The sequence below is a fragment of the Mustelus asterias genome, chromosome X (genome assembly GCF_964213995.1).
Source record: "Mustelus asterias chromosome X, sMusAst1.hap1.1, whole genome shotgun sequence".
Taxonomy (NCBI): Eukaryota; Metazoa; Chordata; class Chondrichthyes; order Carcharhiniformes; family Triakidae; genus Mustelus; species Mustelus asterias.
In genome coordinates, this window is record NC_135834.1 from 1,540,194 (window position 1) to 1,556,048 (window position 15,855).

The 15,855-nt window shown below is 44.9% G+C and overlaps 2 protein-coding genes across 3 annotated transcripts; one reads left to right on the forward strand and one right to left on the reverse strand.

The window, feature by feature from the left end:
- The first annotated feature begins 2,618 nt into the window (after window positions 1-2,618).
- On the forward strand, window positions 2,619-5,722 carry LOC144481874 (uncharacterized). 2 transcript variants are annotated; one of them, XM_078201018.1, is made up of 2 exons: window positions 2,619-2,696; window positions 4,669-5,722. In XM_078201018.1, the coding sequence occupies exon 2, from the start codon at window positions 4,814-4,816 to the stop codon at window positions 5,573-5,575; it is 762 nt and encodes a 253-aa protein (XP_078057144.1). In that variant the 5' UTR covers window positions 2,619-2,696; window positions 4,669-4,813; the 3' UTR covers window positions 5,576-5,722. The 2 variants fall into 2 exon arrangements, with proteins under 2 accessions (XP_078057144.1, XP_078057145.1); XM_078201019.1 differs by having other exon boundaries at window positions 4,732-5,722.
- A 6,130-nt stretch (window positions 5,723-11,852) lies between these two features.
- LOC144481872 (uncharacterized) lies at window positions 11,853-15,609 on the reverse strand. Its single transcript, XM_078201017.1, has 2 exons — window positions 15,493-15,609; window positions 11,853-13,994 (listed from the first exon to the last, which is right to left on the reverse strand). The coding sequence occupies exon 2, from the start codon at window positions 13,904-13,906 to the stop codon at window positions 13,019-13,021; it is 888 nt and encodes a 295-aa protein (XP_078057143.1). The 5' UTR covers window positions 13,907-13,994; window positions 15,493-15,609; the 3' UTR covers window positions 11,853-13,018.
- Between the last annotated feature and the right edge of the window lie 246 nt (window positions 15,610-15,855).

The following is a 15,855-nucleotide window of genomic DNA, read 5'->3' on the forward strand; positions in this document are numbered from 1 at the left end:
AAAACTCAAGTTGTCAAACGTGATTTCCCATTCATAAGGCCATGCTGACTATGCCCAATCAGATCATGATTTTGCAAGTGTCTATTTATCACATTCTTTATAATAGATTCCAGCATTTTCCCTATCACTGGTGTAATGCTAACAGGTCTGTGGTTCCCTGTTTTCTCTCTCCCTCCCTTCTTAAAGAGGGGGGGAGGATGACATTTGCTACTTTCCAAATTTCAGGAAACATTCCACAATCTATCGAATTTTGGAAGATGATCACTAATGTATCCACTATCTCTACAGCAATTTCATTCAACATTTTAGGAGGTAGAATATCAGATCCTGGGAATTTTTAGCTTCTGGTCCCATTAATTTCTCCAATACAACTCTCTAACTGCTACTAATTTCCTTCAACTCCACATTCTCCCTAGTCACTTGGGTCCCTACATCTGGGAGATTTCCTGTATTTCCTCAGTGAAAACATCCATAAAGTAATCATTTAGTTTTTCTGCCATTTATCTGTTCCCCATTCTGAATTCTCTGCCTGTAATGGACACACATTTGTCTTATCCAAACTCTGCCTTTTTAAATCCCTATCGAAGATTTAAAGTCCCAACAGCTTTTCTGAAACCGCGCTGTCATCTGTTGTGGGGCCAAGTGTCCCCATGAGTGGAACTGCTGTGTGAGAAAGGGCATCAGCACCTGGGGCACGACTGGCTTCTCGGTGTCTCTTTGCTTCCATATACCATCTTCCCATAACTTCACTCCTGCCTCGATCCATGTCAATTTTTCTTCCTGTGTGCACACATCTTGCATCTACTGCAGCTCTTATGTCAGACTAAGTGCTCCCAGTTTATACATCCGTATTGATTCATCCAACCAGGCAGATTGTGAAGCAGCCTCTGGGGCTGCCTGGTCAGCCCAGACATTTCTCTTTGCTTCTTTGGTGTTTTCCTTTGCACTCCAAAATAGATACCTCCCGGGGCAACTGTATGGCTTCCAGTAAGCTTCCCATGGTCCCCATGTTCCTGTATCAGTATAGCTGTCATAAATCCATCCTTTTCATGGGCAAACAAGGTGAAAGGCTTCCCGTTGTTGGGAATTCCTAATGCTGGTGCAGCGCACAAAGCATCTTTAAGATTCCTGAAAGCCTCTCTCTTCTTCCGTGAGGGTAATAGTTTCCTATGAGTCCCGTTTTCCCTTCAAAAGGTCAATTCACAGCTGGGTAAGCTGTGTGTAAGAGTCCACCCAATTTCTGTTAAAGTTGCACAGACCCAAAAAGGATCTCAATTCTTGAACCGTTGTGGGCTGTTTAGCGGTCCGAATGGCTGTGGCCCTGTCCTAAGTTCTCTTTTTCTCTCTTTGCACTATATGTGCTTTGTTGATGCTCGCCTTGTGTCCTTTCAGATTAAGGTGATTCAGCAGTGTGCATAAGTCCTGCGTGTGCTGTTCTTCCGTGTCGAAGGCTAACATGATATCATCCAGTTATTGGATAACTGTGGAGGCCAATGTAGGTAGTTTTCGCAAGTGGCTTTGTAAGCCACTTGTAGGGCTATTGTGAAACCCCTGTGGTAGCCGGGTCCAGGTATACTGTTGCTGCTAAACCGTAAAGGCAAACCATGGTTGGACCTAAGGTCATGATGTGGAGATGCCGGCGTTGGACTGGGGTAAGCACAGTAAGAAGTCTCACAACACCAGGTTAAAGTCCAACAGGTTTATTTGGTAGCAAATACCATAAGCTTTCGGAGCAATGCTCCTTCGTCAGATGGAGTGGTCTCTGTTCTCAAACAGGGCACAGACACAGACCTGTGTTGAATGCTCCCTCCACCCACATTGTCTGTACATTTAAGACCTGGCTGGCTGTAGAGATTTGCATTCTAATCAGTATTCTGTAATTTGATTTCTGTGTGTCCCGCGGGACACTCAGAGAGGGAGTGGGAGCATGCAAGTGTCCAAGGGCACCGTTAATGCCTTCCGTGCCCGCTGGGCACCGCATGGGTTTGGGTGCATTATTGGCCCTTTCAATCACATTTTGATTTGATGTTTTAAGTTTCCTTTCTACTTCGTCCTTTGTTTCGGGTGGTTCCCCTCCTTTTGGGAGCTGCCCATTTTAATTTGTCCCTGAGTTAATCTGATTCAGTTTATTTAGTTGGCCAAAAAGAGCGGTGATGAAACTTTTCATGCTGTAATTTTATCCCTCAGTTTTTAGCTCAGAGGGATTGAAGTGGGTACTGTCTCCTGTAAAGTTAGAACATAGAACACTACAGCGCAGTACAGGCCCTTCGGCCCTTGATGTTGCACCGACCAGTGAAACCAATCTAAAGCCCATCTAACCTACACTATTCCAATATCATCCATATGTTTATCCAAGTTGCAGTGCTAATGAGTGTCCTGGGGAAATGAGTGTGAATCCCCCAGCCCCGGACACAAGGGAACTGACCATCCATCTCTAGCTCTAATTCCCAAACAGAAAATGCTGCCAATAATCAGCAAGTCAGCCTGAGTCTGTGGCTGCTCTCACCATCTGAAACCATCACAATGCCCAGCTGATTGACAGCACCTCCGGACCAATAGGAAGAGGGGGCGGGACTGGAGGACAAGTGGGAGCGGCTGGTCCTCCAACCAATCGGAGTGAATGAGGGGCGGGGCTGGGAGTGGAGCATGCGCTACGTTGGTAATGTTGATGAGTCGAGTCATCTTTTGTCCAAACGGTAAGTGGGTGGAATGGCGGCTCCGAGGGAGCGATGGAAGGAGAGATTTTATAAAGATGTTGTGTAAACACTGAACCCCGGAAAAGAATTTCCCGGTTGCCCAATTGCGCCGAGCGGAGCCGAGTTTCTTTCCCCGTTTCCGACCGGAGTTCACAGCCGCCATGTTTCCAGCCGGCAACGGTGCGGTTGTGCACCTGCGCCGTCGCCATCTTTCTGAGGGTCAATGTGAGGACAGCGCATGCCCAGTCCCCATTTTTGTTGGGGGCAAGGTGGGGTCAGCGCATGCTCAGTCCCCCTGTTGGGTCAATGTTCTTCAATGTTGGGAATAGCTGGACAGTCTGGCTTTGTTTCCCATGGAGGAGAGGAGGCTGAGGGAGGAAAATCTGATAGCGGTGGACAAAATAGATTGGGTAAATCGTAAGAATCTTTGCCCCATGGCAGACACGCGGCATAGGTTTATGGCGAAGGGTGTTTTTGAGGGGATGTGAGGGGGAAAAAAATCACCCAATGAGTGATGGAAATATGGAACGCGCTGGCTGAGTGGGTGGTGGAGGCAGGAACTCACAACAGTTAAGAAGCACCTGGACAAGCACTTAAATTGCTGACGTCTAGTAGGCATAGGCCCAATGCAGGTAAATGGGATTAGTATAGATTGGTATTTGCTGATTGGCATAGATATGCTGGGCTTGTTTCTGTGCTGTACAACTCAATGAATCAGCAGGTATGGGGGGAACAAAATTTGGTGCAAGACAAGAAGGGGGAATGGAGCTCTATGGATGTATGATTAAATGTTAAAGTTAAAAAGTTAAAGTCACAAGTAAAGTTTACATTAACACTGCAATTCAGTTACTTTGAAATTCCCCTAGTCGCAACACACTGGTGTCTGTTCGGGTCAATGCACCCTAACCAGCACGTCTTTCAGACTGTGAGAGGAAACCGGAGCACCCGGAGGAAACCCACGCAGACACGGGGAGAACGTGCAGACTCCACACAGACAGCGACCCAAACTGGGAGTAACATTTGACACTGGGCCACATAAGGAGATATTTGGGCAGGTGACAAAAAGCTTGGTCAAAGAGGGAGGTTTTAAGGAGAATCTTGAAGGGGGAAGGCGAGGAGGAGAGGGTTAAAGAGGAAATTCCAGAGCTGATAGTCCAGGCAAATAAAAGAATGGTCACCAATCATGGAGTGATTAAAATCAGGAATGTTTAAGAGGCTGGAATTAGATGAGCCTAGAGATTTCAGAGGGTGTGTGTCTGAAAGAGATTACAGAGGAAGGGATGGTCACAACCATGGAGAAAAACATGGACGAGAATTTTAAAATTTTGATGCTTCTTCACCAGGAATTATTGTAGTTCAGTGAGCACAGGGTGATGGGGAAACAAGACTTGGTGCAAGTAAACACACAAGCAGCAGAATTTTGGATGAGCTCAAGATTACTGGGAGGTTGAATTTGGGAGTCTGGCCGGGAGTGCATTAGGATAATTACATCGAGAGGTAACAAATGACTGGATGAGAGTTTCAGCAGCAGAGCTGAGACTGAGGTGGAACAAGGTGGTCTTGGTGAAGATGTGGATATGTGGGATGGAATCTCATCTTGGGATCAAGTGTGACACCAAAGTTGTGAACAGTCTGGTTCAGTCTCAGACAGTTGTCAGCAAGATGAATGGAGTCAGACTCCAGGAAGTGGATTTTGTAGTGGGACCTGAAGACAATGACTTCAGTTTTCCCAATTTTTAAATGTAGGAACCTTCTGCTTCTTCAGTACTTGAAGTCAGGACAGTGAGGGACTCAGAAGGGAAATTAGAGGTGATGATGTTCACCTACACCTCCTATCCTGGCCCTTCTAGGCGATGGAGCTTTGAATATTCTGTCAATGATTTTATCCTTCACCGCTGTCTGTCTGACTTCAGTGTCTTGGTGTATCTCTGCCTACCTCATTCTCTCTCTTGTTGTATCTCTCCTGTGACAGAGATTAAAGTCTTGTATAGATCCAGAGTGTTTTCACGTCTCCTTCCATAAATCAATTTCACAGGAGTGAAAAGTTCAAACCAAACATCACATCAGGATCTGAGTTGCCCAATTTACCATAAACTGAATGTCATCAGATTTTGAACATGGAAGGAAAAAGCACCGTTCACAGTGGGGAGAAACTGTACACGTGTTCTGTGTGTGGACGAGGATTCAGCGAAGCATCTGACCTGTCAAAACATAAATGCAGCCACGTTGTGGGAAAACCATGGAAATGTGGGGATTGTGGGAAGAGATTCAGTTACCCATCCCGACTGGAAACTCATCGGCGCATCCACACTGGGGAGAGACCATTCAGCTGCTCTCGGTGTGGGAAGGGATTCACTCAGTCATCCAACCTGCTTAAACACCAGGGAGTTCACACTGATGAGAGACCTTTTAAATGTCCAGACTGTGGGAAGTGTTATAAAAGTTCCAGGGAGCTGATGTCCCATCAACGTGTTCACACTGATGAGAGACCGTTCAGGTGCTCGAACTGCGGGACTGGATTCAAATGGCCATCTCAACTCACTGAACACCAGCGAGTTCACACTGGGGAGAGGCCATTCACATGTTCTCAATGTGGGAAGGGGTTTAATCATTCATCCAACCTGCTGACACACCAACGGGTTCATAGTGATAAGAGACCTTTTAAATGCCCAGATTGTGAGAAGTGCTTTAAAAGTTCTGGGGAACTGAAGTCCCATCAACGTGTTCACACTGACGAGAGACCGTTCAGATGCTCTCACTGTGGGTCTGGGTTCAGGCACTCATCTCAACTCATTGCACACCAGCGAGTTCACCTGGGGAGAGACTGTTCATCTACTCCTCGTGCGGGAAGAGATTCACTCAGTCATCTCACCGGCTGAGACACCAGCAGATTCACAATTAATGATACTGATTGAATTATTCTGATCATCACATCCAGGACTTAATGTCTATTTTTGCTGATGTTAATAAATATAGGCTACTTTTATGTGAGAATACAATATGAGAAATATATCAGCTGGGTGATACATAGTGTGTTGATTCTTTTGAGAAAAAATCTGAACACAAGGTAATTGATTGAACGGCTCTCTCCCTCTCTCTGTCTCCTCCTTCCAACTACATTGAGGGTCTCATAGAGCTTTAACTTTTTTATACAGCATTGACTGTTGTCCCCTGGTATGACAATGAAATGGAGGCTATTATTCATCTTAATCCATCAATTATTACAATCAATAATAAAAGCAAAATACTGCAGATGCTGAAGATCTGAAATAAGAACAGAAAATGCTGAATTTAGTATTACATATGAACTAGGAGCAGGAGTAGGCCATCTGGCCCCTCGAGCCTGCTCCACTATTCAATAAGATCATGGCTGATCTTTTCATGGACTCAGCTCCACTTACCCACCCGCTCACCATAACCCTTAATTCCTTTACTGTTCAAAAATCGATCTATCCTTGCCTTAAAAACATTCAATTTGGTAGCCTCAACTGCTTCACTGGGCAGGGAATTCCACAGATTCACAACCCTTTGTGTGAAGAAGTTCCTCCTCAACTCAGTCCTAAATCTGCTCCCTCTTATTTTGAGGCCATGCCCCCTAGTTCTAGTTTCATCTGCCAGTGGAAACAACTTCCCTGCTTCTATCTTATCTGTTCCCTTCATAAGCTTATATGTTTCTCGAAGATCTCCCCTCATTGTTCTAAATTCCAATGAGTGTAGCCTCAGTCTACTCAGTCTCTCCTCATAAGCCAACCCTCTGAACTCCGGAATCAACCTCGTGAATCTCCTCTGCACCCCCTCCAGTGCCAGTATATCCCTTCTGAAGTAAGGAGACCAAAATTGTACACAGTAACTCCAGGTGTGGCCTCACCAGCACCTTAGACAGCTGCAACATAACCTCCCTGTTTTTAAACTCTATCCCTCTAGGAAGGACAAAATTCCATTTGCCTTCTTAATTACCTGCAAACCAACTTGTTGTGATTCATACACAAGGACACCCAGGGGTCCATCTGCACAGTAGCATGCTGCAATTTTTTACCATTTAAATAATAGTCCATTTTGCTGTTATTCCTACCAAAATGGATGACCTCACATTTACCAACACTGTACTCCATCTGCCAGACCCTTGCCCACTCACTTAGACTATCTATATCCATTTGCAGACTTTCAGCGTCCTTAGAATCATAGAAACCCTACAGTGCAGAAAGAGGCCATTTGGCCCATCGAGTCTGCACCGACCACAACCCCACCCAGGCCCTACCCCCATATCCCTACATATTTACCCGCTAATCCCTCTGACCTACGCATCTCAGGACACTAAGGGGCAATTTTAGCATGGCCATTCAACCTAACCCACACATCTTTGGACTGTGGGAGGAAACCGGAGCAAACCCACGCAGACACGAGGACAATGCAAACTCCACACAGACAGTGACCTAAGCCGGGAATCGAACCCAGGTCCCTGGAGCTGTGAAGCAGCAGTGCTAACCACTGTGCTACTGTGCTGTCCTCTGCACACTTTGCCCTGCCACTCATCTTAGTGTCATCTGCAAATTTTACACACCACACTTGGTCCCCAACTCTAAATCATCTATGTAAATAGTAAACAATTGCAGTCCCAACACTAATCCCTGAGGCACACCACTAGTCACTGATCGCCAACCAGAAAAACACCTATTTACCCCCACTCTTTGCTTTCTATTTGTTAACCAATCCTCTATCCATGCTAATACATTACCCGTAACACTGTGCACCTTTATCTTATGCAGCAGTCTTTGGTGCGGCACCTTGTCAAATGCCTTATGGAAATCCAGATACACCACATCCAAAGATTCCCCATTGTCCACTGTGCATGTAATGTTCTCAAAGAATTCCACCAAATTAGTCAAACATGACCTGCCCTTCATGAACCCATGCTGCATCTTCCCAATGGGACAATTTATATTCAGATGTCTCGCTATTTCTTCCTTGATGATAGATTCAAGCATTTTCCCTGCCTCCTTTTTTAACTGGTGTTACATTGTGTACCTGCTGCTCACAATGGGATGTCTTCGCTACTATAGAAGTTCAGTCTAGATTAGGTGATTGCTTTCTGGAATATCTTAATTCTCACTGCAGGAGTGTTCTTCAGCTTCCAGCAGTTTCCAATTTGAATTTTCCACTGCGGTCGTGGTCTGATCTCGTGGTCCTCAGCATCCTGCTCTATTCCAGTAAAATTCGAGGAAACAACCTAATTTTTGATAAGACACTTCATACTCAACATTCATTTCAACAGTTCCAGACCCACTCCCTTTTATCAGATAGTCAGTGCTGGTAATGATACTGCTGTTACTATTTATCCCTCCTCCTCACATGTATTTTGTTCCTTCACTTATCCCATTAGTTTATTTACCCTTCTCATTCTCACACATTGTTGTCTTGCCCTTGCCCATCTTCCCCTTTGTAATTTAATCACTCCAGCCTTCCATCCTATCACAAGACTCTTTGTTTTTCTTCCGCTCCCCTTCTCCTTTCCGACTCTACCTGTTTGTAAGTCTCAATTCTTCCAGTTTGGATAAAAGGTCAGCGACCTGAAATATTCTGTTTCCCTCTCCAAAGAAGCTCTTTAACCTGCTGAGTTTTTCCAACATTTTCTGTCTTAATTTTGAATTCCGGCATCTGCTGTCATGTGTTCTTTGTGCCACAGTCACAGAGGGAACCAGGGGGTGGGGGTGGCGTTGATATGTCTAGAGGCTGACGGAGGGGAGGGTAAATACAAAAAATTGTTCGCAGATTGTAGGATATAAGAGATAAACAGTCTGATGCTTCAGGGGAAAAATGTGGGTGGGAATGGAACAGATTTTTCTTCTTTCTCTTCAAATTGACACAATTATCATTTCCTGATCGACTAATCACAAGCGGTCTTTCAAAGAAACACAACAGGCTGAATGGCCTCTTTCTGTGCTGTAACTTTAAAAAAATGTTCATGGGATATAGGCATTGCTGGCTGGGACAACATTTATTGCCCATCCCTGAGGGCATGCCGGAGTCAACCACATTGTTGGAGATGTAGAGTCACATGCAGGTTGGACCAGGTAAGGACAACAGATTTTGTTCCCTCAAGGACAATAGTGAACCAAATGGGTGTCCTTCACTTCTATAATTGTTTCATTTTTGTCCGCATTGCTGCTGCCTTCATAACCATTCTATTATCTTACAAAGCAACACCAGAAACAAGATTCACTGACACAATGCCATGTTTGGGTGGAAAGCAAATTACTTCTTCAGTTAATTGCTGTTTGCTGGAACATGAAATTCACACTTGGTGAAATATTCCCACAAGTTGCTCAGGTGTAACTTTCAATTTCCAAATCCCACCAACGGAATCATTGGCTCCTGTGAAACTTACAAGATAACACACAGGGGCGGCATGGTGGCACAGTGGTTAGCACTGCTGCCTCACAGCTCCAGGGACCCGGGTTCGATTCCCGGCTTGGGTCACTGTGTGGAGTTTGCACATTCGCCCTGTGTCTGCATGGGTTTCCTCCCAAAGTCCAAAGATGTGCTGGTTAGGTGCATTGGCTATGCTAAATTCTCCCTCAGTGTACCCGAACAGGTGCCGGGGTGTGGCGACTCGGGGAATTTCACAGTAACTTCATTGCAGCGTTAATGTAAGCCTACTTGTGACTAATGAATAAACTTCAACTTTACAGCAGACATTCATCACTGAAAGCAAGTGACACGCATCAATTTCTAAACACTTGTTTGTCACATCTCTTTCTGCTTCTGCCCCTGCCTCCCCTCCAGCTCCGTCTACCCGTCCAACTCCCTGCCAGTTACCTTCTTGATGCAAACACAGTTTGTGAACCCAAACCTTACCTGGAAAGGAGGGATAGGGAATTGCACTGAGAAGAGATGGATTTGCATCTTCAGTATCAATTCTTTATGTCAATGTGTCAGAGAAACCTTGTTAATTTAGAAAAATTGTGCACAGAATCCGCAAAAACATCTTCAAGGGATTTGGACAATTAATTTAGAGGGGGACATATCAAATTTATGGAAAGGGAGAAGGAAATTGAAAGAAATTTGTATGTTCTTGAAAAAAAAACTGGCATTGTCATGGTGGGTGAACGGCCGCCTCTTCTACTGTGCCATTGTCGATCAGTCTGATGAGAACAGTCAAATTCAATTTCTTCAGTAAAATACATAGAGTCATAGAGGTTTACAGCATGGAAACAGGCCCTTCGGCCCAACTTGTCCATGCTGCCCTTTTTTAAAACCCCTAAGCTAATCCCAATTGCCCGCATTTGGCCCATATCCCTCTATACCCATCGTGCCCATGTAACTATCTAAATGCCAGAGAACAGAGGGAAAAATGTTCCCAACGTCGCCCTCATCCTGATGGCCACCTTTGTGTGCGGCTGCATCAAGCTGTGTGTAGATCCTCGGTACACGAACAGCAAGTGCAACTACCTTTTGAGGTTCTACCTGTCCCAAGTGTTGCGGAGGATGGGTCTGGCCACACTGCCGCGGAACGCTCCAAGTAGTTGGACCGTACCGCAGCACCTGTCCTTCGTGGAGAAATATTTCCGGAAACACACCTTTGACCACATGGCGATCAAGCAGTGGTCAGCACATAATGTCCTTGAGGCCCTGAGAGAAAAGGAGATGGCGGATTCTGTCGGATGGTTCCCTGAGCAGATTGTCAGTGTCATCTGGCAGAATGCCTCATCACCAGAACTCACAAACAAGCACCAAGACCTGGCTTGGCTGGTGGTGAGAAGGGCACTCCCCGTCAGATCCTTTATGCACGCTCGAGAACTCAACATCACCGCACGCTGCCCCCGAAGCGGCTGCGGGGGTGATGAGACGGTCGCACACCTCCTTGTGGAATGTGTCTTTGCAAAGAAGGTCTGGAGTGAGATGCAGTGGTATTTGTGGCGGTTCGTCCCGGGCAGCTCGGTGACGCAGGACTCTGTGCTCTACGCGCTCAAGCTTGGGGCAGCTGCCGCAAAGGCACAATGGGGAAAGGCCACCGTGTAAAGCCTTTCAACCGAGGCAGACCGAGGGCCCGGTAACTGTAGAACACCCTCGGCCTGCGTAACTGTGCGCTAATTGGCTGAGTTTTACTCAGTAAATAGTAACTAAAAACATGATCTTACAGACATGTGGTATTTGTATTTCTTTTGAGTTTTGAATGATCTGCAAAACGCACGATGTGGAGGAAGATAATAACTGATGAATTGCAGAAAGGTAGTTCACACGTGTGACAGGCTGATTATCCCATTAATCAGCTGTGTTATTTTATGATTCTAATGTTAAATCAATTACTCTGCCACATTGTTAACACTTCCAGCAGAATTGTACTTCCACAAAACAAATTTCTGATGTGCAATCAGACTGCACGGTTTGACAATCTAGGCCAGTTCCTGAGCCAGTGAGCATGGTTTCTGTGGTGTAGTGGTTATCACGTTTGCTGTGGGCAGAAACATGATTAAATCTCACTCATCTAAATGTGAAGCTAATCTCCTTAATTCATTTTTGCTGTTAAATATTAACTGAATATAGTACCTCACTCAAAATTACTTTTTCTTACTCTTTATGATGGTAGAGGAGGTAAAACTACTCAAGAGAGACGTGGGAACTGAGACTCTGCACAGATCGGATGGAATCTCTGCTTTCTGACACAGACAGGATTTTTCAAAAAATTCCAGCTAGCTTCATCCACTACGTTTTCATTGTTCATTTCAGATCGCTTTCACCAGAGATAAATCTCTCCTCCAAAGTGACATCGAGAACAAATGACTTGTTCAGCCAATGGAAAGAGCTGTTAGCTGGAACATGAAATTGACAGTGAGGTGAGATAGCTCCACAATCTGACAAACAATCTTAGCCATTGCCAGAGCCTTTTTGTAGTCATCTTATTTTAAAATCACACAATACTCCTTGTGGATCAATACTCTCCTCACTCTCATTACTTTTAGAACATCAAGAAATTATGCGTTAATATCCTATCAAGAGCCCCCAAATTTGTTAAGAATCGCACTGATGTTCAATGCAAGGATATTCCTAACCCCCAGAAGGTAAACCTGGAACACCGGTTCTTAACTGTTTTGCAGTTTGGTATAATGTGAGGAAAAAGATGAAACGCAGTAAAGAATGGTCCAGTCTTGTAACCATTCAAATGAAGAAGAATGTTTATTTAACTATGAAACACACAAGAAAGTCAGCCATACTGAATAAAAAATACGCTTAACTACAACAATGTCTACACACACATAGTTAAATTAACCCATTTCCAAATCTCTCCCCTAAACGAGAACATACCACCCCAAAACAACATCCCATCGATTTCAATATAATAAGCCAAATCTAGCAATAATCACTACATTGTATCTTTATTTTGGAGTAATTTTCTTGCAAACACCTTCGGTTTAAACAACAGTGTATAGGCAAAAGCTTATTTTCGGAAAGAATTCAGCTTCCAGTTGGGTGTGTCTGTGATCTTTTTGACCCATCAGCTCTTCTCCTCACTACAGGATCAACCCTGCCACTGAGATATGTTTATTCTTTTGATCTTGTCTTTTCTGAACAACTTATCTTAGACATCCCTCTTACGAACATTTCATTCATGACCTTCCCCTTTTTAGTAAGTACCACATCCATTCTTATTTCTCCTTTTGAACTCCGACACACTGTATCTTTAATTCCTGCAAATCAATGCCCACTTGTTCTCCACTTCACCGAGGTGAATATCTATTCATCCTGTTACAAGGAAAATGTTTTTTTTAAATCCAATTCTTTAATCAGCATTTTATTCTCACTTCTTGACAACATGTTGATGGCAAATCAGTTCCTGGAAACTCTTAAACCACTGCATACTCTGGACAGTTAAAAAGTCTCTCGTCAATGTGAACTCTTTGGTGTGTTTTCAAGTCAAATAACTGAGTGAATCCCTTCCCAGACTCAGAGCAGGTGAGCAATCCTTAGCTAGTGTGAATTCACTGATGTTGAGTGAGAGTGGATGATCGCCTGAAACTTGTCCTATAGTGAGAGCACCCTGAATGGTCTCTCATCAATGTAAACATGTTGGTGGATCATGAGGTTCCCGGAACTTTTAAAGCATTTCTCACAGTCTGAGCGTTCCAAAGGTCTGTCGTCAATGTGAACATATTGATGGGACATCAGCTGACTGGAACATTTAAAACACTTCCCAAAGTCTGAGCATTTCAGGGTCTGTTGTCAGTGTGAACATGTTGATGGGACCTCAGCTCACTGGAACATTTGAAACACCTCCCACAATATGGGCAGTAAGCCTGGCTGCACCCTTTCTGCAGCGTATGTTCTCATAGATTTAATTCTTCCACAGTGTGAACACCTTGGTGAGACATCAGCCCCTGGAAATATTTATAGCACTTCCCACATTCTGAGCATATATAAGGTCCCGCATCAGTGTGAGCACGTTGATGGGACTTCAGCTCACTGGAACGTTTGAAACACATCCCACAATATGGGCATTTAAAAGGTCTTTCGTTAGAATGAACATTTTGATGGGACATCAGATCCCCAGAGGTTTTAAAGCACTTCTCACAGTTAGGACATTTAAAAGGTCTCTGATCGGTGTGAACACGTTGATGGAACTTCAGTTCCCTTGAACTTTTAAAGCACTTCTCACAGTGCGGGCAGTTAAAAGGTCTCTCATCTCTGTGAATTAGTTTATGGGTCATCAGTTTCGCAGAACTCTTAAAACCCTTCCCACAGTGAGGACAGCTGAAAGGTCTCTCCTCAGTGTGAACCAGTTGATGGGAAATCAGGTTCCCAGGACGTTTAAAACACTTGTCACAATCTGGGCATTTAAAAGGTTTCTCATCAGTGTGAATTCGCTGGTGTGATCGTAAGTTGGATGACTGAGTAAATCCTTTCCCACATTTGGAGCAGGTGTACGGTCTCTCCCCAGTGTGAATGTACCTATGCTTCAACAGGTTAGGTAACCGACCGAATACTTTCCCGCAATCGGAGCAGGTGAACCGTTTTTCCCCACTGTGACTGTGTCGATTAGTTTCAAGGACAGGTGGGGAGTCGGATCCCTTCCCACAATCCTCCGGCTCCAACAGCTTCTTCTCGTTGTGACTGCATTTATGTTCTGACAGGTCTGATGATTGGCTGAATCCTCGTCCACACACGGAACATGTGTATGCTTTCTCCCCACTGTGAACGGTGCTTTTATCTTCCATGTTCAAAATCTAATGTGTTCAGGTTGCTATGAACTGGGCAGTTCTGTCAAATCCTGGTGATTTCTGGCTTCATTTCCCAGATCGCAATCTGGAAAAACAAGATGTCAGAACCCACAAAAACACAAAGGCAAGTTGGGAAATTGAACTGAATGAATGTTAATTTGTCAGGCCAGCATGAGGAAAATGTGAGAATGAAAACTGCTCAATTGTTATAAACACCAAACTGGTTCACAAATGTCCCTCGGAGTGACCCAGCCTGAACCTACCCAAACATTTGGCATTTATGAGAGTGGAGAGAGTGAGCTAGCAGTGGCAGGTAGAAAGGAGACAGATTGCATATATCTACAGCACAACCAGAAATTTGACAGAACCCCCTCAACTTTCACCATTCAGAAGATTTATGTGAACACCATCACCTCCAAGTTCCCCTCCAAAGCACACACCATGCTTGTCTGACATTGAGTACGGGGTCAGCACAAAACTCCTCCATTTAAATACTGGGCAGACTGAAGCCATTGTCACAGCTACAAACTCCACTCCCAAGATGGTGACGCGATGCCTCTAACATGGAATCCGACTATTCAAAACTTTGATATCATATTTGATCCCAAGATTTGCTTCCATCCACATATCGGCATCATCAGCAAGACTGCTGATTTCCACCTGAGTATCATTAACCGAATTCACCCCAGTCTCAGCTCATCTGCTGCTAAAACCCTCACCCATTGCTGTTACCTCCATGTAACTATCCTCGCCAGCCTCCCACATTCAACCTCCCTGTATCTTGAGGTTATCCAAAACTCTGCTGATGATGTGTTTACTCACACCAAGTCTTGTTCACTCCTGTGCTCACTGACCTGCAATTTCTTCTGGTTAATAATATCCAAAATCTTAATTTCCTTCTTTTCAAATGCCTCTGTAGTCTTGCTCTTCTCCACCTGTCCAGCCACACACCCTCCAAGATCTCGACAGTTATCTAATTCCGGCCTCTTGAACATTGATGATTTTAATCGATCCACCATTGGATCTTTCATTTATGTTACTCACAAGCTCTGGAAGTTCCTTAAACTTCTCCACCTCATTGTCCTCCTTTAAGATTCTCCTGAAAACCTCCCTCATTGTCTAAGCTTTTCCTCACCTGCCCTAATATCTCCTTATGTGTCTCAGTGTCAAATGGTACTTTATCACATTTCTATGAAATGAATTGTGTCGTTTTATAATGATAACGGTACAATATAGTCACTACCTTGGACATACAGGGCTGTTCAGCCCCATCAATCAGACATTCTAACTCAGAGTGTGACTCAGTTTCATGGACAAGTTGTTCCCATTCAGTCACAGAAAAGATTGCCCCAAATAAACATGGCGGCCGCGCATGCGTACTGCTGCACACGACCCATACAAAGAGGGCAGCCGCGCATGCGCCCTTCCGTCCATTGCCGGCGACAGGCATGGCGGCCGTTAACAGGCGGATCTGAAACTGAGAAACTAAATCCGCGGCCGCGCTCGGTGCAAATGAAAGACCGGAAAAATCTGTTTCGGGGTTTGCCGTTTACACAAAACGTTTACGAAGCGTCTCCACCCACCCGATGGATTGATTGCTCCCTCCGAGTTCGCTATTCTCCATTTACCCCTTCCACCTCCAGACAGCAACTTCTCGCCGACGCCATTACACGGACAGCGCATGCTCCATTCTCAGCCCCGCCCCTCATTCACTCCGATTGGTTGGAGGACCAGCCGCCCTCGCTCGGTCCTCCCGCCCTGTCCCATTTCCTTCTATTGGTCCAGAGCCGCCGTCAATCATTCGGGCATTGAGAATGGGGCTGAGTTCCAGGCTGAGTTCCCACCCTGCACTTTTTCCACGTGTCTGCGTGGATTTTCTCTGGCTGTTTCTGTTTTCCAAATAAACCTGTTGGACTTTAACCTGGTGTTGTTAGACTCCTTACTCT

Bases quoted from the DNA above. Each gene is read 5' to 3' on its own strand.
- LOC144481874 (XM_078201018.1), top strand. From the start codon at position 4,814: ATGGAAGGAAAAAGCACCGTTCACAGTGGGGAGAAACTGTACACGTGT.
- LOC144481872 (XM_078201017.1), bottom strand. From the start codon at position 13,906: ATGGAAGATAAAAGCACCGTTCACAGTGGGGAGAAAGCATACACATGT.